This window comes from Lissotriton helveticus, chromosome 3_1 (genome assembly GCF_964261635.1).
Source record: "Lissotriton helveticus chromosome 3_1, aLisHel1.1, whole genome shotgun sequence".
Lineage (NCBI taxonomy): Eukaryota > Metazoa > Chordata > Amphibia > Caudata > Salamandridae > Lissotriton > Lissotriton helveticus.
The window spans coordinates 404971612-404999366 of NC_136061.1; the positions used below are offsets into that span (position 1 = coordinate 404971612).

General features: G+C 39.6%; 1 protein-coding gene across 1 annotated transcript in view; it reads left to right on the top strand.

Moving 5' to 3' along the window:
* The window catches only part of LOC144822537 (aldehyde oxidase 1-like), a 661088-nt gene that overhangs the window by 286614 nt on the left and 346719 nt on the right, over window positions 1–27755 (top strand). Inside the window, exon 19 of the mRNA XM_078680183.1 lies at window positions 6275–6397. Coding sequence (XP_078536309.1) covers window positions 6275–6397 — 123 coding nt within the window. The remainder of the gene's footprint in view (window positions 1–6274; window positions 6398–27755) is intronic.

A 27755-nucleotide genomic window follows, 5' to 3' on the forward strand; every position in this document is an offset into this window, starting at 1 on the left:
GTAATTCTTCATGACTTAGGCCCATCACGTCTCCTCTAGCATAGGGCTCTCCATACCTGTATGTGTCCCCATCCTAGACTGGAGGGGTTAATCCATACCTCCTTTCTTAATACCTTGTGAACACTAGCCCCTTTGGTTCGCTGCTAGATCAAGTCGTCTGCTGTCTGCGGGGTCACATCTGGAGCACCATTTCACTCTGGGTAGAGTCGCCAGTGTTCGATTTCTCTGTTATGTGGTCTGAAGATTTCCCGGAGCCTCCTTCCTCCACCCGTGGTGCCACAACCTCCACAACCGCCTGTAATGCCGCCAGTCTTTCCTGTGCCGTCTGGGATGAGGAAGGTTTCCACATGGATCCTCCTGGATTAATGTTGAATCTGTTTCACCCTATTTGCTATTGGGGCGTTGTTTCCTGACCGCGGCACTGATGCACCCGTCCGATAAGTCTCAATCCAGGTCCACAGTTCATCTGGGGAATCGTAGAAGTGTGTCGCCCCATCCAGGATTATCTGTAGTTTGGCAAGGAGCAACAAGGAGTACGAAATGCCCTCTTCTCAAAGCGCTTTATTGGCCTCCAGAAAGGAAGCTCTTTGGGCTTTCACTTTGGCCATGAAGTCTGGGAAGAAGAGAAGATGGACACTTTACTTTTCCGAATTACTTATGGCCCATTATTACGAGCATCGTATATTAAGATGTCCTGATCTTTGTAGTGCAAAAGGCGTGCCACTACAAGGCGAGGGGGCCAACCCAGCACCAGCAGGCGCAAGGGCACTATGTGTGCTCTTTCCAGTGCAAAAAACAGTGTAAGCAGTCCTGGAGCACCGATTTCCGTAGCCACTCTTCAAAGAACAACACCATATTGTTACGTCGGTTTCGCCCTTTAGCTACTATGGCTCGTCTTTCAAGGATTGACACTCTTGCAGTTAGATCATCCAGTTTGCGGGACAATGTAGCTTATTCCGGCCGCAGGACCTCAATTGTTTGTTCAACGTCTTTCATTCTGTCCACCAACTTATGGTGTTACGTCTGCAACAGGCCCAGGCCGACAGACACACCTCCAATGTCCAGCTGAAGTGTGGCATTCATGTCCGCTGTTGTGGCCAATACTTTGTCCAGGTGCATGCGTAATGACTGATCTACAGCCCCTGATTCCTCCGCCCCAGTTTCGCTGGATGTGTGAAGAGTCTTCCCCCTTCCGGAGGCACATTCCCCTGTTTCAGCCTCAGCTTGCCCATGATGGGTTCCCACTACTCTCTGTGTCACATAGCAGAGGGGCACACCAGTTTGTGACAGATTCTCAGGTTCCGAAGTGGTTAGTCTTTCAATGCTGCTCCCGACTACCAAAGGGAAGCAGGCCACTGGTCGAGGTCCGCTCTACTCCCTAGCCCATTATACCTCCAGTGTCCCCTCTGTCTCTGCCTGTTCGGCCTTGGCTATGATAATTAGGTATCAGTGTGTACTTGATAGTCCAGGGCCTCCACCCCTGCCGTGTAGTGCTGACTCTCTGTATAGTGGCATAGTCCCCTGTTATTACTCACTGGGCCCCGGTCTGGGCCTAACATCCCTACCACACTGTATACCTCATCTCTTTGCACCCATTCGGGGTCCCCTCCTGCTCTGGCAAAGGACCTCAGTGTCAATCTGTTTCCCCCTACAGGTCAAGTCCTATGCACACTCCGTTGCTGATTATAGGTTAAGTAGGAGTAGCCTGGTGACTCTTAGAATCAATGGTATTCTTGATATGCTCCCAGGTGAAGGTCAGTGCTGATGTGGTGCTTCTTGTAGGTCTGAATCCAGTTTGTACAAGGTAGTTGAATATCTGCTTTGTCAATGAGCTTGTCTAGAAACAGACCATTGGATATTGGTGGAATTTGCTGGATTAAAATGGTTAGATCAAGATGGGCTTACTGTAGGATGGTTTCAGGGAAACTGATGAATTCTCTAGTTGATAGGGAAGAACTAATGATCACTCTTGTCAGTGTGGGATGAGACTTTCTTGCCACATCATCCCTGTGACTGGACATTCTACCACCTGCACCGCAACAACTACAAACCCGCAACAGCAGTGGCATGCAGCAGAATGTTAGAATCAGCAGCAGGGTATGAAGGGGAGGGACAAGGGACATCCCCACTATAAAAAGCGGGATTTATAAGGGAGCTCCCCTGTGAAGGAAAAAACAGCTGGAGCACAGTGGGAATGGAGGAGGGTCACCTACATTAAAAAGGAGAAAAGGGCAGACTGCTGGAGCTTGTTTTCACATCTTAGGTCTTAGTGCGGCCCAAACATGAAAGAAAAGAAGCTGGTCTACTGAAAGTAATCCAGAAGAGCAGCAACAACTTAAAAAAGGTTTGCAGATAAGGGGAAGGGAAGCATTGTGGGGAGTCTCCAACCTTTTCTGTAATGAGAGCTACTCATATTCAATGAAATGCATTGAGATCTACTAATATTGTTAGTGTTCTATAATCTAACGGTTGCTATTTGTATATTAATTCAACCAAGCAAAAGCTTTCTAATTTAGTAAGCTGGGCTGCACACAGGGGAGCTACTCAGAGGTAGTTGGAGAGCTAAAGTAGCTCACGAGCTACTGGTTGGAGACCCAGATGAATCGATGTGAACAAAATTCGGGATGTAGGATGCAACATTGTAAGTCCCTTGGTGAAATTCTACAAATCTGCTGGTATGGTATAGTGAAGGAATTTAATATGGTGATTGAGTATTTATGGACGGATAGATCTGTAAGTGAGTCTGAAAATTTGATAGCTTTATATATTTTTTGTTTCATTTGTAGCAGATTAAATAAGAATATTCCTGTTTAATCCTGATTTATCCAATTTGGATAGATCAGCAAGGGAATGATTCAATTACTTAACAGTAATCTTCATTTCCCCAAGTCATATTCCACCTCTTCCCAGTCCATTTCAGTCCATACTTTTTGCTGACTTGGCAGCTCTAGAGAGAGACCTTCCATATGCAAAACAATCTTGTTACTGCCCCAATAGGAACAATCTGGTCCCCTCCAGACAGGATCACAAGAAGCCCAGGCCAGAATCGATAAATCTAGTCCCCCATCAATAATGTGCAGTCCTGAGGCATAATGGGCACTGGACCCATGTCTGGCCATACTGGTCACACTGAGGGCATCTACTGCAGCAAACAACAAGGTGATGGAAGGGATGCTTGAATTAATCTCAGACCGTGATGATCACTTGATCCACATTCCAGTCCTTCTTGTTTGACCAACTATGCCACTCTTGAAAGTGACATGACATAGGATAATCAGTCTTGGTCCTGCTTCACTAGCAACAGTCTGGCCTGAACTACCACGTTGGGCCCTCTCCTCTAGACGATTCAAAATGATAACATTGAGTATTCCTGGTTTCTATTTATAGTGACATAGTGGGTGAAAAACGATGGACTGAGATGCTGCCCCATGTGATTTCCAGAGACTGAGATTATTTCAAGCACCCATTCTTTCACCTTGTATAGTTTGGTTGCAGCATTTGTTCTTGTTTGCATTCAGTTTGTCTCCACTGAACCAGTCCCAGTGGAGAGGACCAACACATGGACACATGCAACGGCGTACACAAATTCAGCGTATGTGCTGTGGAGGAGCTTTATCCCACTCATGTGCCTGGCTACAAATGACCAACTTCATGGACAATCACAAGTCTCTTTCAGGCATATGCATCAAAGTAAATACCGGGAGCAAAGGGGCAGATTCTCAGAATCTGCCCCTTTGCTCCCGGTATTATTGCATTTGGGATGCATCATCCCAAATGCAAAAATCGCAATTTAAGGAATCTCTAAATTGAGATTCCTTAAATTGCGATTGCATTTAAGGAATCCCAAATTGAGATTCCTTAAATGCAATGCATCAAAGTAAAAAAAATATCGAATTCGCTAATAGGGGGAGCAAATTACCATGAAGTTGGACTTCATGGTAATTTGCTAAAACTTTGAAAAAAGCACTTTTGTGCATTTTTCAAAGTTTCATGTTGCGCACACACATGCCCTTAGGGCATGTGTGTGTGCAACATATGTGCATAGATCTATTTCAGGGGTGCAACAGGGTGTCATTTTGACACCCTTGCACCCTTGAAATTGCATGAGCAATTTGCGAGTACCTACTGGTACACGCAAATTGCTCATGCAATCTCCAATACATTCCTATGGGCCTGCAGGCCCATAGGAATGAATGGGACAGCATTCCTTAATTGAGATTAGCAATTTGCGAGTAGCAATTAAGGAATGTTTAGGAATCGCTATTTTAATAGCGATTCCTACATGCATAGGCTTTTGCTATTCCTAAATAGCGATTCCTTAAAAATCGCTATTTAGGAATAGCAAAAGGCTACAATGATGCATCTGCCAGTTTGTCAGGAGTATTTCTGGGCTGGCACCAAGTGTAAGAGATCAAAGTGAGAGGACAGCTGGAATCTCTCTCCTTATGTGGGCATAGAAGCCCATCAGGGGAACAAAAACACACCATGCATACCCAAAAGACAAACTGGCACATGCATCAACGTAGGCTTTTGCGATTCCTAAATAGCGATTTTTAAGGAATCGCTATTTAGGAATCGCAAAAGCCTATGCATGTAGTAATCGCTATAAAAATAGCGATTCCTAAACATTCCTTAATTGCTACTCACAAATTGCTAGTCGCAATTGAGGAATGCTGCCCCATTCATTCCTATGGGCCTACTGGCCCATAGGAGTGAATTAGAGATTGCATGAGCAATTTGCAAGTACCAGTAGGTACTCCCAAATTGCTCATGCAATTTTAAGGTTGTCAAAATGACACACTATTGCACCCCTGAAATTGATTGGTGCACATATGTTGCACACACACATACCCTAAGGGCATGTGTGTGCGCAACATGAAACTTTGAAAAATGCACAAAAGTGCATTTTTCAAAGTTTTTGCGAATTACCATGAAGTTCAACTTCATGGTCATTTGCTACTCCTAGTCGCAAAATCGCTAATTTTTTAACTTTTATCCATTGCATTTAAGGAATCTCAATTTGGGATTCCTTAAATGCAATTGCAATTTAAGGAATCGGAATTTAGAGATTCCTTAAATTGCGATTTTTGCATTTGGGATGATGCATCCCAAATGCAAAAATACCGGTCGCAAAGGAGCAGATTCTGAGAATCTGCCCGTTTGCGACCGGTATTTCCTTTGATGCATGTGCCTGAAAAAGATTTGGAAGGTTGTCTTTTTTTATATAGCACATTTGTCACGTTTCAAAGCACTCTAAATAAAAGGTGTCTCTATTATCCTTTGTATGGGCTAATACTAACACCATTACACCAGGTAATAGTAACACCTACTTCACCTCACATGGATGGAGCAGCTTCACATCTGTGACCTGCAGATCACTGAAGTGTCTGCAGCAAGCGTTCAACTGGCTGAATCTTGCCAGTTTGAAAACAGAACTGTATTATAGCAATTATCAATACGTGGTAATACCACCAAACAGGATGAAATCTCAATTGTTTTATGATTGGATTATCCTCTTTGACGCTGTTAATTCATTTGAAAACCTAATAAAATTGCTGAACAAAAATATCATTAGGATACCTTAAGATCGCTTGCAGGTTATATGCAGTTGTTTGCAAATGGTGCATGCCACTCTGAGCTGCTTTACTGCGTTATATCCTATCACCTACTGGTTACACAAGGTGTCTGCAATAACCACATTAACCCACTAACCATTCATACCTAGAATAAATGGGAGACCTACAAGTTATGTGCAATGCTCAGCAGTAGGTACATCACCCCTCCAGACTATCACATGAAGTTTCAAACCTTCCATCATAGATTTCACCCTTAATGATCACTCCAGTTACAGTATTAACAACGATAAATACCACTAATATCCATTATTTACAATACTCCAGATTGGCATTGCTGCAGGAAGTGCTGCCATATAAGTTAATATTTATAGCGTGGTGGCTTCTGGCTAAAAAGTATATCTTTCTCTATGTGGGATCAGGATCATCCCTAGACTGTACAGCGCTAAGCCCTCACACAGTACCAGGCACAGGTGGATGAAAGGAAATGCTATTTCTCTCCCCAGCATGGGGCTTGCTGTGCCAAATCCATGTCGTCTGCGGTGGGTCGCATCAGCCATGTTCTCTTGGCAGGAGGTGGCCACTGCTCTCTTGCCTCTGACAGCATTTGTAGAAAGCCCCCACAGCTGACACATGGTTCATTTGGGGGCAATCAGTTAGGCAAATAACTGTTATTGTTTCGCTTTTGTCCCCTGTTTTAGGTCACTTGTGTGGGCCAAGCAATTGCCGCTGTGGTGGCAGATACACAGGCTCATGCGAAACTGGCAGCTGCAAAAGTGGTCATCACCTATGAAGATCTTCATCCTGCCATCTTTACAATTGAGGTACTACTCTCACATGTAACCAGTATATCCTAACCATATCACTTGCATCATATTGCATGACAATAATTTCACAACAATGACCTAATCCTTATATCTCATAGTACATTTTGGTAAGTAGATGTGGCGTTAATAATAGGACTTTTCTACTTATAATATAATATGTGGGAACCTGCAATCCCTTTGTAAAAGTGGTCTTTATTTTCCTTATTACAGGTGACTTGTGATGTCTCTGGTCACCTGTAATAAAAAAATAAATGTATGCTCTCAATGTAATAACTAACATAATGCCTACTGCCAGAGCCAGCCACAGAGGGAGCTGACAGTTCATAATTAAAGCTGTGCTTCAAAAAACGTAAATCAAAACATGGGTTTTCCTCCTTCTGCTCTGTTTTTCTAGATAAACAGAAAGCAGATAATTATTGCAACATGTTTATTTTCCACGTTTTAGGTAATTATATGAAAATAGAATCTCTTTGCGTGTTTCTACTACTTCGGCGTTTTTTAAAATCTGACTTATTCTAAACTGATTCTAATATGGTTCTGCAACAAATATCTGACTACGATTTGGTTTTAATTTTGCTCTGGATCTTCAATTTTTATTCCTAACGTTTACAAATGGTCCAGCTCGTATCTAATACCTGTTCAGGGATCAATACTCAATGATATTACAGAACAATGGCCCATACACATTCACCCAATTCCCTGATGCTCTGGGGTCAATTTATATACGTTCAATTCTTATACCTCTAGAATTCATGGGTGACGTTGTAAAATACTTATCTAAGTTAGACTTCAACTTTCCTTCTACTATGTCGATAAACCAATTAGTTGAATAGTTGATGGTAATGATATTACTCTCTAACTAACTATTCAATCAGCTAAATAATCACAGACTCTTGGTAAAGTTAATAAAGCTTTATCTCAAAATTATTGCAAATGCTCAATGCATACAGTCACAAAATGCAAATAATGAAACTTACAAAGGAGGTGAAAACATCAGCAACTTCAAATGAATACAAACTCATCATACAGGCAATGACATTATGCATGAAGGAGTGGATAGATTAAGAGTAAAAAGTTTCAGCAACATCAAATGCAAAATAACATATACCTAACAGAGGAGATAGATGAAGAGACAGTAGTTTCATCAGAATGATACAAACCTAATGGTCTATAGAAAACTACCCCCTCTGCCTAGGTGATGGTGGGGTTTCCCCGAAATAGAGTCAGGGAGCAAAGATTGAGAACCCAAGAGCAGGACAGGGACAGGAACAGCTAGGCCTCTCTGCATATCTACGATCAGCGACACATCCACCCGTCTTCTCTTCCTCCCCGCAAGTCTAAACCACACCCCCTAAAGGCACCCCAGTTATACCCTAAAACCTACATGTCTGCCCCACATTATTTGAAACATTTTATGAAACTCGACAGGGGATTGGTGGCTTTTGGAGGTGGTGTTGTCACACCACTGTGACTTCACCTATAATTTAGTCATTTTATTGTTCTACATCATTTCCCTCACTTGGTTTCTTGACTCATGCTCACGATTTCTACACAAGATACATTTAAATATTCTTGATTCATAAATTTTAGCATCATCCGCGGAATGAGTCTCCGGTCCCACGGTTGGTCACATCACTTGGCAGTCAATCATCACATTGGCCTTCAACTTCTGCATCTCTTGTGCTGTGCACAGCGCGTCTGTCTTGCCTCTGACAGATCAGATTCACTCCTTTGTTCACCCCCTCCCTTATTTGGCTAATTTAAGGAAAATGGTGTTTCATCCAGCTCACTATATCAAATAGAATATGAACATTCATACAATTCAAAATATCTTTATTCGATTGTTGTGTGCAATCATAAAAGTACAAGTAATTTACAGATATACATGTTAAAAAGAGAATATATAAAAATACAATATTTCATTGGATTCACAAAGACAATTACATTTTTTTTTAAAGTGCGATTACATTTATAAAGGCATTTATAAAGTGCAGTTATGAAATCATACGTTTCCTAATGATCATCACATTCCTTAGGTACAAAGCTGTTGTCGCTACAGATACATGATTGTCTAACATTTGCATACTAATCATTGCCGCACGGCAGTGACGGAGTCCCAAGACTCTTAAGAATGTCAATAGGACAGTTTTCCTCATTTCATGATATAGTTTACAAAATAAAAATACATGAATGGTACTCTGGGGAGAGACATTATCACAGGGACAACATAGTAGATCGTGCGTCCAGTTGTTAATCGTAGGAAAGCTAACCAATCTGTGGAAGATATTGAATCTGAAGCGTGAAAGTAAAAAACGCTCATAATTGTTATTTACATAAATTAAATAGGGCTGAATCTTAAAAGTTGCTAAAACCAGTTGGTGCTGCTGGACAGAAGGTTTTAAGGTCCCCGCAGCGGATCACTGAAATAATATCGAGGGACAGAATATCGACCAACAAAAATATCGTTGACAAAATATCGAGAGACAAAATATCGAGTTTCTATCTACAAACAGGTAAGTACAAAAATATCGAGTTAAAAATATCGTTTACAAAAATATAGTTGTAAAAAATATCGACTTTAATAAAAACAATGTTTAATTACATTAATATAAAAAATTCATTACTAAAATATACTTAACAATACTTAAAATAACTTTTAATAATTAAATAATTAATGAAAGTAAAAAAATAATAATTTTTTAATCATATTTCTTAAAACATATATATATATAGTAACAAAATGTAATTAAATAATAGCCAATATTATTAACGTACAAATACAAAAGAGTAAAAATTACTATTCCCACTTCAGTGGGTGCAACAGTAGGGAAAGCGTTGGATAGCGTAGGGGTTAAAATTACTATTCCCACTCCAAAGAGTGCAACAGTGGATATATGACGTTACAACGCAACTTTTACAACGCACTACCATTACAACAAAATTTTTACAACGCAAAAACTATTACAACGCATGTTTTTACAACGCATGTTTTTACAACGCAGATACCTTTACAACACATACCATTACAACGTAAGTATTGGTAAGTATATAATTTTTTTTTAATTTAAATTATTTAAAATTAATTTAATATAATTTAATTTAATTTAATTTCATTAAATTAATTTAATGTAAATTTAATTTTACTTTATTTTTACACTGTACCCCTGTACCCCAAAAACCCCAAACTGACCCTGAACCCTAAAAAAAACCCTTTACCCAAAAACCCAAAACTGACCCTGAACCCTAAAAATACCCCTTTACCCAAAAACTAAAAACTGACCCTGAACCCTAAAAATACCCCTTTACCCAAAAAACAAAAACTGACCCTGAACCCTAAAAATACCCCTTTACCCAAAAACTAAAAACTGACCCTGAACCCTAAAAATACCCCTTTACCCAAAAACTAAAAACTGACCCTGAACCCTAAAAATACCCCTTTACCCAAAAACTAAAAACTGACCCTGAACCCTAAAATATTTCAATTAGTTACCTATTAATACTAATTTATAACTAATTACCAATTATTTATTTGATAATTAAAAATTAATTTACAATTATTTTATATTAAATACAATTAAATGAATGTTATTTTTTCATTAATTATTATTAAATTACTTCCCACTCTATTCCCCTATAAACCCACAACCCGCTACAGGAAATAAATAATTTAATTTAACATAATTAGCAATTAATCAATTAAATTAAATTAATTACCAATTAAATTTTAATTAATTAACAAATATTTTTAATTGACAATTAATTAAATATTACTACCAATTATTAAATTTACATATTTAATTAATTATAATTAAATTACTTCCCACCCTATTCCCCTATAAACCCACAACCCGCTACAGGAAATAAATTATTTAAATTTACATAATTAGCAATTAATTAATTTAATTAAATTAATTACCAATTAAATTTTAAATAATTAACAAATATTATTTAATTACCAATTAATTAAATATTACTACCAATTAATACATTTACATATTTAATTAATTATAATTAAATTACTTACCACCCTATTCCCCTATAAACCCACAACCCGCTACAGAATAAAATTACACAATAATCAAAAACAAATCATTAATTAAAAATAATTATAACATAAAATGACACTTTTCACACATATTATAACATAAAAACACTATAAATAATTAAATATTATTTAAAAAATGATATTTTTTACTATCTAGATTATATACTTGGATATTTTCACTTTCTATATTATTTACAGTCGATATTACTTCACTTACCTTAAAAACGATATTTTGGCTGTCTATATTCTGTCCTGTCGATATTTTGTCCAAACGATATTTCAAACTCGATATTCTGTCCAAACGATATTTTGGAGTCGATATTATGTCTGTGCACCCTCCGCAGCAACCCGGTGAGATTCTAAGAGGACTAAGCACTCCTTTTTTAAATCTTTTCGTGAGATTTCCGAAATATCCAAAGGGTTCGTGAAGTATTCCTCTCACCCAATATCTTTCAAAAAGTTAAAGACATACTTCACCCAAGGTATTTTGGTAGCACCTTCCAATTTCAAGATGTCTGTTAGAACAGCTCTGTTTAAATGTGTTGCCTCTTGAGTCCAGAGTCTGTGCCATAAGAGAACTGGCTCTACTTTAATCAAATCTGAGATGTCACAGAGACCCAGTTCGGAATGGCAGTTAAAATTGGGGGAGCTTTTGGGGAGTCCCAATATATATTTTAAAAAGGAATTTTCGGGAACCTGGATAGGTGATGAATTTGCAAAACCCCAGACCCCACTACCATAGGTAGCGCCTGCTACACATTTGGCTTTATATATTTTTATCAATTCTACAGGGAGTCTGGTCCCTAATTTACTAGAAAAGATTTTAAGAGCAGCAGTTGATCTAGTAAGCTTAAGTTTTTTCGCAGAGACATCTTGAGACCATGTCTCGTTTTGGGCAAAAAGTATCCCCAAATAAGAAAAATATTTTGCGAATTCGAGCTTCTGTCCCGCTATAAAAATTGGCCTCTTAGATTTAGTTTGTCTGCCACAATACATAGTGAAAGTCTTTGAAGTATTGACTTTCAGGCCTAACTCGTTCATGAAGCGGGAAAAGCTGTCAACCACCCGCTGTAAGCCCACTTGAGTACGTGACATGAGCACAGCGTCGTCAGCATACAAAAGTGCTGGTATTGGGCGACCACCTACAAATGGGGGATCCGAACTGTCTTTGCACAAGTCTTCTTCCAATCCATTTATGTACAAATTAAAAAGGAAGGAGGCCAGAACACAGCCCTGTCTGACCCCACTCCTGATTGGGATTTGGCCTGTGCACTCTCCCTTAAGGCCATAGCAAACGCGGGCCGACGCATTACTATAAAAACGTTTAAGATAATAAATAATATTTAGATCAACCCCTAATTTTTCCAATATCATCCACAGTTTAGAGTGCACCACACAATCAAATGCGGCCGAGAGATCCACGAAGGCCAGAAAAAAGTTACCTTGTTTAGCCCTCGTGTATTTCCCAACCAGCATCATCAAATTCAGTCCCTTTTCTACCGTCCCCAGGCCGGAACGAAAACCATACTGGAGGTCGGACAGGACGGAGTTTGCATCCGCCCAGTCCAAAAGACGGTCCAGAATGACTATACCCGCTATTTTAGTAAAGGAAGCCAGTAAGGAAATGGGCCTATAGCAGGCTGGGTCCTGTCTATTTCCTTTTTTATAAATCGGTACAATGACCGATTCAACCCAAGTGGGGAGGAAGTCAGTAGCACAACTGGCATTAGGCACCTGGACCAGAAGGGGCGCCCACAGAGATGGAATACTTTTAAATAGATCTATGGGAACCCCGTCTGGGCCAGGCGCTTTAGCGCCCTTACTTTTACCTAGGGCCTTTTCAACCTCCTCAAGAGTAAAGAAAAGATCGTTACTCGGGGGGTATTCAGGACGAGGGATCAAAGACCCCATATGTTCTTCAACTTCATGTACACCTCCCTCATATACTCTCGAGAAGTGACTAACCCAATCTGTTTCAGGTATTGCTATATCTATTTTTGGCCCCACCTCCTCGTTAAGAAAAGGGATCCTCACTGTTTTCCAGAAGCTTGCGCTGTCATTTCTTACGGAAGCTAGATGGAGAGCCTCCCAGGCTACTGACCTCAGGGTATCTTTCCTGTCACTAATGGCCATTTTATAATCTTTCCTGAGTCTGCGGATGTCCTCAGCAGATTTAGGTTTTTTATGCAGCGCCTTCTTTAGTGCTGTATAGGCCCTAGTGCATCTGGGATTAAACCAGCCTCTCTCTTTTTTCTGATTCTTCAGTTGCCTAGTCAAGGAATTTTAAATTTCATTCGAAATAGCTAAAAAGGATGCAAGGTAGGTTTCAGGTGGTAAGTCTATCTCTAAACATGTGGCTATTTCTAAAAAACTTTTTTCAACCACCTTTTTAATTGTCTCTGCCTCATTTATCATAGCCCATTTCAAGGTATAACCATTCTTTTGGCCAATTACCAAATCGGCGACCAAACTGTTACCGACCCCAGCACTAGGCAATAGTGTTGGGGTAGGCAACAGAACAGACACACAAAGAGGAAAGTAGTCACTCAATGCTATATCATGGACATTAAAGGAGTGTATTCTATTCCCATATGAATTGGAAATTGTGATATAGTCAATAGTTGAAGAGCGACCTCTACCATTGAATGTTGGGCTAATATGGGGGCAAAGTTACACATTTCGTTTGCAAATCCTAAATCAAAATTGGCTAGCAGAATATTGAATTGTTCCCCTAAGAGATTGTGGCTAAAATGGAAACGTCCCACACCATCATCTCGTGCTACGCCGCACCTATTGTCCTTAGTCAATTCACACAGTTTACAGTTAAAATCGCCCAGAATAATCATCATCAAATTGTGATTAAAAAGTTTCCCCTGGGTAGACAGCCCTTTAGTCAGTTTCCTTAAAACATTTGTGACATCCTCGCAGGGAATATTATTGTATATGTTAACAACGACAATTGGGATATCTCTGGTAAGGTGGAAGACCAACATTTGAAAATAGGTGTCTTTGACAGGTTCAGTAATATTCGCAAAGACCAATCTATTTGAGAGATAAACAGTCAAACCACCTTTCGGCCTCCCGTGAGGAACAGCTACAGCGGGAGTACAGAAAGTTCTGTAACCTATCAAATGCACAGGTTCAACACTCCATGTTTCTTGTAAGCAAAGCAAGTCCTGAGATTGAGCAAAATCCATAAAAATAGAATGATCAACTTTGGATCTAATTCCGGCGATGTTCCAGGAAGAAATTTTAAACTCCGTTAAGCTCTTTGATGGGATAGGCTGGGCTTCAGGAGATATCAAGATGGAGTTGTCATACAAAGGAGGGGCCACCTGATTGCCCCCCTGCATCAAGTTATCTTCTGCTGCCAAATCATCCCCACCAGATTCCACAACATAACACGTGGTTAACATAGCTGGTAAGTATTTCCCCCCAAATTCATCTGCGTGTTCTTCCATGCAATACTCAGGGGATGTTACCTCGTTTAAAACTGGCACTGTGGGAGTTGTTTAAATAGATCGCAGTCAGTCGATATTTTCTAAACCACTAAGAGTGTCATAATAGTTAAAGGTAGGAATCCCATATCTTCTGACCCACGGTTGATCACAGTTAAAGGTATGGTAGCGGTCATGAGGTATACGCCTAATGGGTGGAAGAGGAGGGTAAAAGTAACCAAGGGGAACGATGTTAATAGAATGCGAATCATAAGACCCCATGGCAGCTCTTTCCAATATTGTATGGACCAATTCGGGGGATCGAAAAGATAAAACTACACAATCACCCCTCACTGTTTTGGTCGAAGTACCCACCCATCTGGCTCGTCTGGCCATTTTAAACTCTGGGAAGAGATGACTTTTTAGACCTACCCTAGATGACAGAGAATAAAGGGATTTATTTCTAAGGGTAGACCAATTTTCAGTGGTATTAGGAGGAATTGGGGGTACATTTGTTAAAACCACAGTGTAAGGTGTAGCTTCTGGGGGAAGATTTAAATTAAAGAGATTTGGTGTTTCTCCTTCCCCATATTGAGGCTCTACAGTTCTATTTTGTAATGGTGGTACAAGCGAGGACACATTTGGGGTTACCGCGAATGAATCAACAGACCCCTTGTCCTGAGTTAAAGTGTCCCCCCTTGTACCATTTTGGGCAGGCCGATCAATAGGGTTTAAAGTCAGATGTTTAGACTTTGCTAATGCTTTAGCTGGAGCTGGTGTTTTAGCTAATGATTTGGCTAATGTTTTAACTGGAGCAGGCACCTTAACAGGAGCCAAAGAGACAGTTTTAGAACATGATGCATTAGATTGAGGTAAAGATTTAACCTCACTTAGGGTTGATGGTTTATCAAGTTTACCCTCGATATTGGAAAGCCTGGATTCTATGTTATTAACTTTTAGAGTAATAGGCTCAAAGAGGGTCATTATTAAAGTCTCCATTCTCTCCCAGAAAGGTTCATCATTTAAGTCCCTATTAGTAGTATGAGAAGGAGTTGTCGCTGGATGGTCATTCATCTCACTCCCTATGCTCCTATTTAACTGTTCTATACTTTTAGTTCTTTTAAGTTTAGAATTCCTTTTGTTGTTTTTATTTAACTTGCTAGATTGCCTTTCTCTGGCAATATGTTTTTGTTTAAGTCTAGCCTTCTGCCCTCTAGTTCTAATACAGGGGCTATCACTAATATTTACAATAGGGATTGGGCTTCCCAAAGCATCTTGACCCTCATTATCTGGGGCATCCTCATTATCTGGTGCATCCTCATGTGGGGGAGTGGAATCACCAATCTCGTTACTAGGAGATAGGGAGGGAGTCATGGATAACCTTGCGGTTAGTGGTAATAAGTCATTAACATCCGTGGAATCCCTGCAGGACCTCTCTATTATTGGAGTAATACTAGTCCTTCTAGCCAAAGCTGCAAAAGAGGGAGCTAATAAAGAGTCCTGGGAATTAATAGGTAAATAATCACAGACTCTCGGTAAAGTTATTAAAGCTTTATCTCAAAATGATTTCAAATGCTCAATGCATACAGTCACAAAATGCAAATAATGAAACTCACAATGGGAGAGAAAACATCAGCATTTTCAAATGAATACAAACTCATCATACAGGCAATGACATTATGCATGAAGGAGTGGATAGATTAAGAGTAAAAAGTTTCAGCAAAATCAAATGCAAAATAACATATACCTAACAGAGGAGATAGATGAAGAGACAGTAGTTTCATCTCTTATATCACATATCAATGTATCTATGACGGAGTGGATAGATGAAGAGACAAAAGTTTCAGTGACAGAATACATTTGCAAGTAATTTGCAAGAATGAGTCGGAATGATACAAACCTAATGGTCTATAGAAAACTACCCCCTCTGCCTAGGTGATGGTGGGGGTTCCCCGAAATAGAGTCAGGGAACAAAGATTCAGAACCCAAGAGCAGGACAGGGACAGGAACAGCTAGGCCTCTCTGCATATCTACGATCAGCGACACATCCACCCGTCTTCTCTTCCTCCCCGCAAGTCTAAACCACACCCCCTAAAGGCACCCCAGTTATACCCTAAAACCTACATGTCTGCCCCACATTATTTGAAACATTTTATGAAACTCGACAGGGGATTGGTGGCTTTTGGAGGTGGTGTTGTCACACCACTGTGACTTCACCTATAATTTAGTCATTTTATTGTTCTACATCCTTTCCCTCACTTGGTTTCTTGACTCATGCTCACGATTTCTACACAAGATACATTTAAATATTCTTGATTCATAAATTTTAGCATCATCCGCGGAATGAGTCTCCGGTCCCACGGTTGGTCACATCACTTAGCAGTCAATCATCACATTGGCCTTCAACTTGTGCATCTCTTGTACTGTGCACAGCGCGTCTGTCTTGCCTCTGACAGATCAGAATCACTCCTTTGTTCACCCCCTCCCTTATTTGGCTAATTTAAGGAAAATGGTGTTTCATCCAGCTCACTATATCAAATAGAATATGAACATTCATTAATTATATGATAGTGCAATTTTCATTGTTTACCACCCACCTTTGCCTATTCCTTGTTAGCGTTACCTAGCATAAGCTTTAAACAAAAAGCTGCATTATATATTATTCTAAGGTAAGATGTAACATGCAAACTACGAAATGAACATGCGACCTAGTCACGCATTATTTTCCGTTTCCTTCAAAGCACACTGCAAATAATTTTAAGTTCTTTCATATATTATTTAACATTAGTGCAAACATGCACAAAGCTATTTCCCTCTTGTTTGTGTAAGGTGCACATTAGGTTCTATTACTACTTACTGTTAGTACGTATTATGGGCGTGTTAACTAGAGCAGGTTTCTTTTTGCGAACCCCTGCTCCATTTTTATTTATTTTATTTATTTTTATTTAATGCGATTTTATGTAGGGCGAACATTACCCGAAGGTGTCAGAACGCTTTACATAAGAACCAGTTGCGATACATAAGGATTCAGGATTACATGAGTTACATAAAAGATACAAACAGAAAATTTGCAAATGTACAAGTTGTAAAGTCACACTAGGAAGAGATAGAAACAGAAAAAAATTGCAAATGTACAAGTTGTAGAGTCACACAAGGAAGAGATGCAAACAGAAAAATGTTTGCAAATGTACAAGTTGTAGAGTCACACAAGGAAGAGATGCAAACAGAAAAAAAAATGCAAATGTACAAGTTGTAAAGTCACTCAAGGAAGAGATACAAATGGATAAATTCTAAGAGTCAAATAGGAATGGTAGAGAGTACAAAGGTCTACTACATATACTAGTGGTTAGAGTTATCTCTATATACATATATATACAAATAGTAGATTTTCTCAGGTCAAGACACAAAAAACCAGGCGAGCAGAGTTCCATTAAGTGGGGCCGGAGGGGGGACGCGGTCACAGCACCAAAGGAGGGCAGTAGAATGTCTGCTGTTTCGCAAGATGGTGTACCAAGGAAAGAGCAAAAACAGGAGAGGGTCCCAAAACGTGTTTCCAGTCCAAAAGTTACGAGGGCCAAGTCCAAAGAAAACCAGGGAGCCGACTCAACAGAGGAAGAACAAGTGGGGAAAAGGAGCCAGACAGTCAATTCAATTCAGTTCATGAAGCTTTATTCGGTACATGCTAAAATGTCCATAAAAGCGCAAAGAAAAATACATGATATAAATGTTACAAAATTCAGTATTCAAATCAATAAAAGGATTCAATAAAATACATACAGATTTCCTAAAATAGCATGCTTTTACGTGCATTGATAGACTGGTTTAAAAATGTAGCAGTGTAAAAACAGACATCGACAAATTCCAAATTGTATATTAAACTCATTGCCTGATTAACTGTACGTACACCATATTTGACGAACATAGGTTTCTAATAGGTTATTAGAAAGTTCATGTACAGTTTACAAAATAATAAAAAGTGCAAGGTGCTTTGTTTAGAAACGCCATCACACAAACACGGCCCCATCGGGTGTTTCTTAAGGTCTGGTTGTGCCACTAAGTGGTGTTCTACCCCAAACCTCAGTCTGGTCAACACAAACTTATGGGATGGACTAGTCACCAAGATTAGATAAACTGGGAAACCTTCCTTTATGATATATTTACTTCAAAACGTGACAGTGGACAAAGATCCATAGACTGAAGCCCGCTTCCTCGCTCTGTTAACCTAAAATTTGGCTTTTAGCTCTACTTTGGGAATTTGAGAAGCGGCAATAGGATCAACCAATACATTTATGTTAAAAATTTCAATAAAACAATCAGCAACATATTTAAGCCAAGGGATATTTCGTTATTTATCCAGGGACAAACAATCCTCTATTATAGATCTATTAAATGACTTTTCATCCTGAAGCCAGATAGAGCGCCAAGCCATAAGTGGCCTTAGGGATAAAAGATTGTTTAAAAAATTAATATCCAGTTCCCGATGGATCAACTCAGAAGGGGCGGAGGGAGGTAAACACAGGAGCTTTTTTTTAAAAGTGTTCTCCTCCTTCTGTAGGGTATGATCACATCTGTGGCCCCATACACCCGCCCCATACAAAGCTATAGTGACACATCTGGCCTGGTATATTTGCAGCATATCCCTGGTCCTTCTATCCCCAATTTTTGCCGCAAATTTAAAAACACCATAGGAATTTTTGCCCATTTTATTGCTAATATTATGAAATTCATTAGTCCATTTTCTGTCTTTTGAGAAGGTTATACCAAGATAACAAAATGTATCTACTTGTTGCACCTTTTCACAGTCAATAAAAAAGGCATTAGTAATTTTGCTTCTTGCCCCACAGGTCATAGTGTATGTCTTCCTCTTGTTAATAGTAAGTTTTCTATCCTTGATAAAGGTGGAAAATCTATCGATCAGACGCTGTAGTCCACGCGGAGTTCTTGAGAGCAGTACAGCGCCGTCAGCATACTATAACACTGGCACAGAAACACCTTGGATCTTAGGGGCATCCACGTTTACATTTTTTAAAATAGCGTTGATTTCGTTGATAAACAATATAAAAAGGCCGAGCACTTCTGGTCTGCCTGCTCAGGCGGGCAGACACCAGCAGTCCCGTCGGGAGCACGGGGGAGTGTGGCGGAACTCCCCCAGCCTTCTCCTTGTCGTCGGGGCCCGGGGATGGGGTCCCGGGCCCCTGGATATAGATGACACTAAGAATATAAGTGGTTTGTGGGAAGGAGTGTTGTGTGATCATGTATTATAAGGATAAATAACTCACTGCTTGGAATTCAATGACCTTATAAGTTATAAGGGAACTGGCCCTTCAGCCTCATTCGTGTATGAGGTCATCAACTATCTCAGTGACTTACAATATCCTTATATTGTATGGCAGAGGGTACTATATCATGACACAGTGGTTAGCTATTTAGTAGATGCAATATTTTTGTAGGTCGAAGTTATCAATTTTAATATAGTGTCATTAAAACACATTTTAATGCACATGTTCCAGTATCAGCATATGCTACTGTAAAACACTGTGTCTGGATGTGGTGAGTGTTGACTGTATTTGACTGTATTTGGCTAAATTCAAAACTTCAGAAGCTCGGCCACCATTGGGATTTGTCAATGCATAGACACATGCATTATGGATTCGACTAATTTTGACTGGTGAAAAACATGCTGGCCAAATAAGATGCTATCTTCAGTCTGAAAAAAGATGCAGACAGAAAAAGATGTAAACATCAGCCTGCAAATGATATGCTAGCTGAGTAGGATGCTAACTTCAGCCTGTGAACAAGATGCTGACTGTATTAGAAGGTATCTTTAACCTGCAAATAAAATGTTGAACAAATAAAATGAATGTTTTCAGGCAAGAGAATCTCTCATTCCACATAGGCCAAAGCAGGTAGAAACAGAGTTTACAAGATATTTAAGATTTTACAAAGACTTGGCATAAAGTTAAAATGCTGATTCCCACAACTGCACAAAAGGGGTTACCCGCAAAAGGGGAAAAACAGCAGGATGAAAAGGAGCTGCTAACACTATGCATGTATCCAAAAGTAGCGAACTTCCATATAACACTTCATAATAAGAGACAAAAGAAGTTGAGCTGTAGATCCCAATATGTTTTTCTGGCCAAAATGTTGTAACAAAAAATCTTGAGTATACAGATGGTGAGTAAATATAATATTTAGTCATTTTATGGGACTCAAAACACAAAAAAGCCTGTAAAGAAATTGCAATAAAAAAAGAGTTAACAGAGAAAGAACAAGGAGAGAAATTACTAACGAGTGTGCACTGTATTGAAATTGTGCAATTTGCACATATGATATTATTGAAATTTGTGACAAGACTTGGGAGCAACTCCTTCTTCACCAGTATCGACATGTTTCGACCCTCACACATTTTGTGAAGTTCTCCTTGAGATTTTCATTATTGTTTAATTATTTTGCTGAGTACTTTTGACATCTAGTTTAAGATTCAACTCAAGTGTATTTATTCACTCAGATATTAATTTAATATTGACATAAACAAGACATTCCCAATGCAAGTACATTTCCCATAAGTACCATTTGTTTTTAATTATGCTCTATGATTTAAATATACTGAATAGAAAAGACACCTTACTATATTCTATAAAAATGTGAGCAGTTTTCTTTGGTCCTAAAACTCTTCATATAAAAGTAAATAGAATGTGTTGGTGTCAATTGATGTTAATAAAAATAGTTATCTCAATAACCTATTGACCTATTGTAACCGAAATGGTGGTTACAATAGGTCTTACATAAGGCCTCATCAGTTTACCATATCATGGACAAAGTAAAACTATTAATTGAAATGACAAGATTATGGATACAGTACACTGTTCTTTAAGGGCCTGCCAAAAATCCCCTTGGTTTGTTGAACATTCTAACTTGACTGACCTTATCTACATGAAGATAATATGTTATGACAAGCTGTACTTCCTGCTTACATATTGAACAGTAACACTCCCAGTTAACTCAGTCAATTAGTTATTAATCATTTTAAAAGACAGAGACCTAAGCAGTAGATATTTAGCCCTCGGGTAACAAGGCTCATAAAGAGTAGCAAAGAGATAAACTGACACTAGATATACCCCCTTGCACTACTACAAAATCCAACTCCAAATCCATACCTTCTGCTCTACGTCTGCTCGTGATTTCACAAGATGATCGGGGAAGTACCGTACTCACCAGCCACAATAAATCCACCATTTCCTTTCTGCAGGCCTTTTCCCGTCTGATTAATGGCAGTACCTCCTTAAAAAGCGTTCATCCCATAGAGAACCATTAACTATGGCAAAGAAAACTTCCTCAAGTATGCAACAGTAGAAGAAACAGGTCGGTGAAACAGGACATGGGCAAAATGAATATTAGATTCCAGGTGAGCCCTCAGACCTCTTGCCTCTTCCCCCTGGAACACAAGTGACAGACTAACCTGTGGAATGTGTCTGTAGATATTATTAGGAAGGCACAGCTCCTGAAGCCCTCAAGAAATGTAAGGTTGTGAACTTTACACAGATAGATCGTATCTAGAAAGTTACATGAAGTAGCTTAACTAACTCCTTTCCAGAACAGACCATGCCTGAATCACAATATTTATCTTTTTCTGGATTCCAGTGAAATAACACTCTTGTGTTGCAGATAGCTAGGATACTGTCTTCAGTCCTTCTTACCAGTTTGCAGTTCGTCTGGTTCCAGTTGATCCGGAGAAGGGACCCATGCCATTGCAGCCTCCTTTGTTAAGCAGTTTGGGTTCTTACAAGGGGAGATTTGATTGACCTTGATGCAAACCCTATACGTGCTTGTATGCCACAGACAGCTGTCACTGTTTTGCTGGACCTCAGCAATACAGAGACCAGACATCACAAGCTCATCCATTGTCCTCCTCGCTCTCTCCAACTCTGTCTAACCTTCTCACAGCCTGTCATAGACTATCCTGTGGTGTTGCCGATCCATGTTGGATGCATGTCATTAGCCATCTTTCTCTTCACTATTAGCTTGTGGGGTTGAGAGGGAGTCAGCAACAAACTGTGGTGGGAAGTTAGGGTGAGAGCTGGCCAAAACAATGAAACCCCAGCCATCACTTTTGTTCTGCTCTGAGCCTCTGGTGTACACATCATATTGCAGTTTTTCTCACAACTGATAGCAAAAGTTGCAGGCTAGGTATGGAAATGAGTATCTGCTGCGTACATTTCGAATTCCAACAGGCCGTGATTGCTAACCTCAGCTGTCAGCTGCATACAGATGTTGCGGAATAACAAAGAAAGCATTGCTCCTGGAACAACACCAACGTTAGTGTGTTTGACAAGTGAAGCCCTTGTTCCAACTCCGATTTATTGCCTCCTTTTTGAAAGGATGAAGCTTCCAGCCAGCATATTGTGCTAGGCATCATTTACCAGACCTTTGTCCCATGATTCCAAAGGAAAGTACAGGATGTGGACATAAATCAAGTTCTGCCTTCTCACCGGCACTGGAATCTATTTTCCAGTCAGGTGCATTCAGGGTATAAGACCCCTCACTCCTTAATGAGAAATACCAAGGCCCTACTGTGATTCCCAAATGACATCCTACACCTACCCACAATTTTACCTGCAGTGATCAGTTTGAGTACATGGAGAATATTTGTCTCTTGGTTAGTGTAGCTCAGCTCAAGTGCTCCCATACATAAACTGTCCGATGGCCACCTGTATGTGACTAATACATTGCAGATGTCTCTTAGCTTCCCTGGTATTGCCCATGACTTTTGGCTTTCGTGCTATTTTTGCTCCTGTCTGCTCCAGGTATGCTACATTGAACTTTATCACACAACACAAAATTCACATAATTTCTTCAAAGGAAATTACGTAAAATTACATGAAACACCAATCCAGCATGTTGTGCATTTCTTAGCATGAAATGTGTCCTCAGTTCATTTTCAGATGCAACGACACAATTTTACATTGAAAAAATGCATAATTACGTGTGACGCACCTTTAATGCTCCCATGCTCCTGCAATAATCTTTTTTACTCCAATGGAATGTCAATTAAATAATATGGCCTAATGGTGTAATTTCAGGTATTTGGGTAACAAATGTAACATGAAATGCCAGACATTGCATGAGATTTTGGTGACCTACACAAAGGTTTGCCCAAGCATAAAAATTACACTTGTTGAAACTAGTGTACAACTTGAGAGTAAAAAAACTCTCTAAAACTATCGTTGAAGAAAGACCCTTGATTACACAAACCAGAAATACTGTTACTTCCTCTGTTTCTTGTGGTTGCAGGCCATAAACTATTTCTATACACATAGTCAAAAAAGTAGATCTGTTTTTATCCAGCAGTATCCTTCGCACAACAAATCACACTAGTCATTCAAAGATTCAACTAGCAACTCATAAAGTTAGAAAGTAGTTTACTGCACAATTAGCCCATGAAATTGAGCTCACCAGGGCTTTCGTCCTGTTGTGTATATGACTCTTGTGGTGCCGGTGCAGCGTTGCCACTTTTTTTGTTTGTTTGTTTATTTTTTATTTGGAGGTAGCTCATCTATTCATAGTACATATATGAGACAGAAAGAAATTAATTAACAACAGAATCGGCATATTTACACAATTACAACTGATGATTCACAGCCATACATAGTTCATGAACTTAAAAGGTCTATCATGAACGAAAATTCACATCAATATTATACAATATAATTGACCAATATTTTAAAAGCATATCCAATTCAAGACCATAGCACCCTGCCATTAAAATGTAATCCGAGTCTTCCCACAAAGCCTTGAACTTCTTATAGGAGCCGGCACTTACAGCGTACTTTCTTACATGCTCTTTAATCTGTTCAATTTACTAAATAGCTGTGTTGAGGTGTGAATGTCATTCGATCTCCAATTTTGTAGGATCAAAGATCGTGCAGCTAAAACCAGGATTAATATCTGTTTTTTCTGTAGCATAGTAACTGTAAACCCTGTAGAGTATCCTAAGACTATTGTCTGGGTATCTAGTGGCTGGGGGATTTTCAAAATATCATGACAGTATCTATTAATGCTTTCCCGGAATCCACATAGTTTCGGACATTCACAAATAATATGAGTCCAGTTCCCCCCTCCCGTTAAATTGCATCAAAAGCAATGTATGATCCGAAAAACTGTTTTGTATGTAAGTACAATTATTTTGAGACAATTCTTTAGAAATTAAAAAATAGTCAGGCCTGGCGACCGAGTTGTATTTTGCCAAATAACACGAGTACTCTCTTTTCGCTGGGTTTCTTGACCACCAACAATCCATTAGGTTTAACTTAATTGTAGATTCTTTTAAAATTGCCCCTACTCGTGTTTATTTTTTTTCCGCCTCCGAGAAGATTTATGTAGTCCTGGATTCTGTAAATATTTAAAATCCCCGCCTAAAATAATCACCCGGGAATTAGCAGTAATGCATGTAACAGATCCAGTAGAGGACCAGGGTTATCTTCTATTGGGGGAGGAGATCATAGCTATGGTCAGCCTAGTGTTATTGACTGTGCCACTAACTAATCTCCACCTTCCCTCTTTGTCTATCTGGGAATGTGCTGGCTGAAAGGGAAAAAATTTGTAAAAAAATATGGCCACTGCTCTTTGAGCTGTACCTGTCGTTGATAGGTAGCTGCTGCCAGCCGACTTCTGTAGTATATTGAATGGGAGCTTTTTATTCGCAACATAGTGGGTTTCCTGCAGAAGAATAATATCTGGGGAATATGCCATTAGCCATTCTTCCACTGCCCTCGCTTTAGTTTTATTATTCAAACCATTAGCGTTAAAGGAAAGAATGCTAAAACTGTCTCTAGTTGCCTGTTGATTAGGTGCCATTGCCGATAGAGGTAGATATTCGGGTTAGTATACACTTGTTTGCTCCTAAATCTTTTCTATGCATTATGAGTAATAATATATAAAGTGACAGTGCATTCAAAGTGCAACATTATTAAACTATAAAATATTTTTCCTAGAACAGACTTCATATAACTATTTTCACACAGCAGAAAAAGAAAAGAGGGGAGGGAGGTGAACTCCCCCGACCCAGATTTGTGTACAATTTACAAAATAAAGTGTCAGTGCTATTAATAATCTTAAATGAAATGAGCAGCTTCGTAATTTCCCTGAAGGCGTATTCATTTTCAATATCTGAATAACTGAAAAAGTGTCAATGCTAAATAAAGTGCATAGTGCTTAGAGCATGATGCATAATTGCATAATTGCATACTATAAGGGGAAAACAACTTAAAAAAAACGTTATCTCTAAGACAAGTAAACATTAAAGTGACAATGCAATAAATGTTTAGTAAAACAATCCTTTGGTTCCCTGAAGACATAATCTCCTTTGATCTTCAGAGGGCTCCGGCGGATCTCGTTTAGCCTTCCAGTGCAACTCCTGACTTTTACTACAAAGCTTCTGATATTTAACATTAAAAAGAATTCTAACCAGAATATAGCCTCCAAACGCTGAAGATTCTTTGTCGTTGGCATAAACTGCAATAAAGTACAATATAGTGCTTAAAATGCTTTAAATGCATCCCAAAATTAACAAAACTGCCTAAAAATCTCATTTATTTTAAATGACCAAATATCAATAATCTCAATAAATTAGCTCTAAAGTGCAGCCAGTGCAAAAGTGCATAATAATTACAGTACTACCTAAATCTCTCATCAGACCGTTGTAAATGTTATAAATTTTCCTTCCATTCCATCTTATATTGATCTGTAGATTTTTCATTTCGTACATACCCTTAGATTCAAACGAGCTATCTCCTTTTTTCCCCCTTTGCACCCTGTGCACCCCTCTCACCCTTCGGGCGTTTCCCACCCTGTATACGTGAAGAAGTAACCCACTTCTCATCCCGTCCCTTTCCCCCATCGTGATTGTTGGGCACCATGTTGCTGCACCCCTTTCCTTGTGCGCTTCTGCTGCTTGAGGCTTAATAGCCACCTTAGCCCTGGTGGTCGCCAACCCATTCATGTTTTATTTTAAGAGCCCTCCCACTACTCATTACTAAATGTTCCACTTTATCTGATATGAATTTATAGACTCATGTCTTGCTCTGTTCCAGGCGCTCTATCTTAATTTAAAATCTGCTGAAGTAGTTCTTGCGCTTTTGAGACATTATCAAAAATATAGAACTTTCCATTTGCAAGAACTTTCAGTTTTTTTACTGCTGAAAATGGATGCCTGTGCTCCCTTGGATTTGAACATGTCAATCATTCTTACGAATTCACGCCGTCTCTTAGCTGACATAGCTGACATGTCCGAGAAGATTCTAAAATTCGGTACTTCTTGCATCAATAATGTTCTTTTCAGGATAACTTTAGTAAGGGTCTTCTCCTTCACTCGAAAATCCGCGAAGTTCAATAGGATAGTGCGAGGAAATCTCGCATTGGGAGATCTCTGGAAGGGAACTCTGTGGGCTCTTGTGATTGTCAGGTCTCCCTCCAGTTCTGGAATTGCCTTCTTCAGGAGCGTCTCAATAGTTTCTGACACATCTACTAGGCATAGGTTAGATCGTCTATTGAAGTTCTCCTCAAGAACCTCTGCATTATGCTTGAATTGGGCTAATTCCTGTTCGTAGGTTGAGGTTTTATCTTCCAGATTGGAACACGCTCTTCCACTTCATCCTAGCGTTCCGGAATTTTCCCTATTGACTCCTCTATCTGGGAGAGACTGGCATGCATTGAAGCAATTTCTGCCGCTTGTGAAATCAGAAGCTCTTTGATTTTAAAGAGAATCACTTCAAACATGCTCTGAATAGCAGGGTCAGTTTCTTTTGATTTCCTAGCGGCTTCATTACTGCCATTGCTCTGAGGATTCGGATTTATGGGCTTTTATTGATCTCTAGGTCCCTCTATGTCTTCTGATTGAAAAGTGCTGGAGGTTGTAGAGATAGGAGCTTGAGGTGCCAGGATTTGCCATGGGGTTGGGGCCCGGCTGACTGGAGCAGCTGGAGTAACTGGAACTGCTGCCGTTGTCATAAAGTGCAACTTAGAGAAAAGCGGGAACTGCTTGCAGCAGAGTGGGGTGGAAAAAGATTCCATAGCTGGCATTCTCTGGGAGGAGACAGGGCTGGTATGTACTTCTCCTGTCCTTGGCTCGGGAGAGCTCTATATCTGGAATTGAAATGCCTCCAGTGCTTCCTGCCTGATGCCATTAATTACTTACCCAGGCATGGTGACCTGGCCTAGTGGGGACTGTGCTTTCTCCTGTGCAATTAGCTGTTGGCTTTTCGAATCCATTCTTTATTGGGCGTTTTGCAAAATACGCGTACTACCTGTTGTTTTCTCTGTGCCTGGTTTGGTACATGATTTCCTTTGTGTTTCTGACTGCTGATTACTGGTCTTGGTGCCTGCTAGAGGGTTTTTGGTTACTTTCCTTTGTTTTGCTGGGCGCATACTTTTGTGCCACACACCCTCTTCATGTCTGTTCCTCACCCAGTTCTTCAGAGCCTGTGTTTTTTCCTCAGCTTCTACTTACTTGAGATGCACCCATTAGTTATCCCTAATTTTTGTTTATTTATTTTTTGTTTAATTAGTATTGCTTTTGAGATAGCGCGTAATTAAGCAACCCTCTTATTTTTTTCCGGCCCTTCTCCCCTTCTTCAATTACTCCCCATTCACCAGTCCAGTGTAATTTACATACCAGCAGCTATAGTTTCTTATTGCTCACCTCCTCCTGTCCCAAGCTGCCTCCCGATTGTCCCTATTCCTGCTTCCTGCTCTTGCTCCAGCTACAAATCCAGCTATAGCTCCACATTTTATGCAGAATCCGCCTCAGCTCTGTTCTGCTTCATGTCTCCGTCGCTTCCAATTCTGCCCAGCACCATTATTGCCTGCAGCTTTGAGA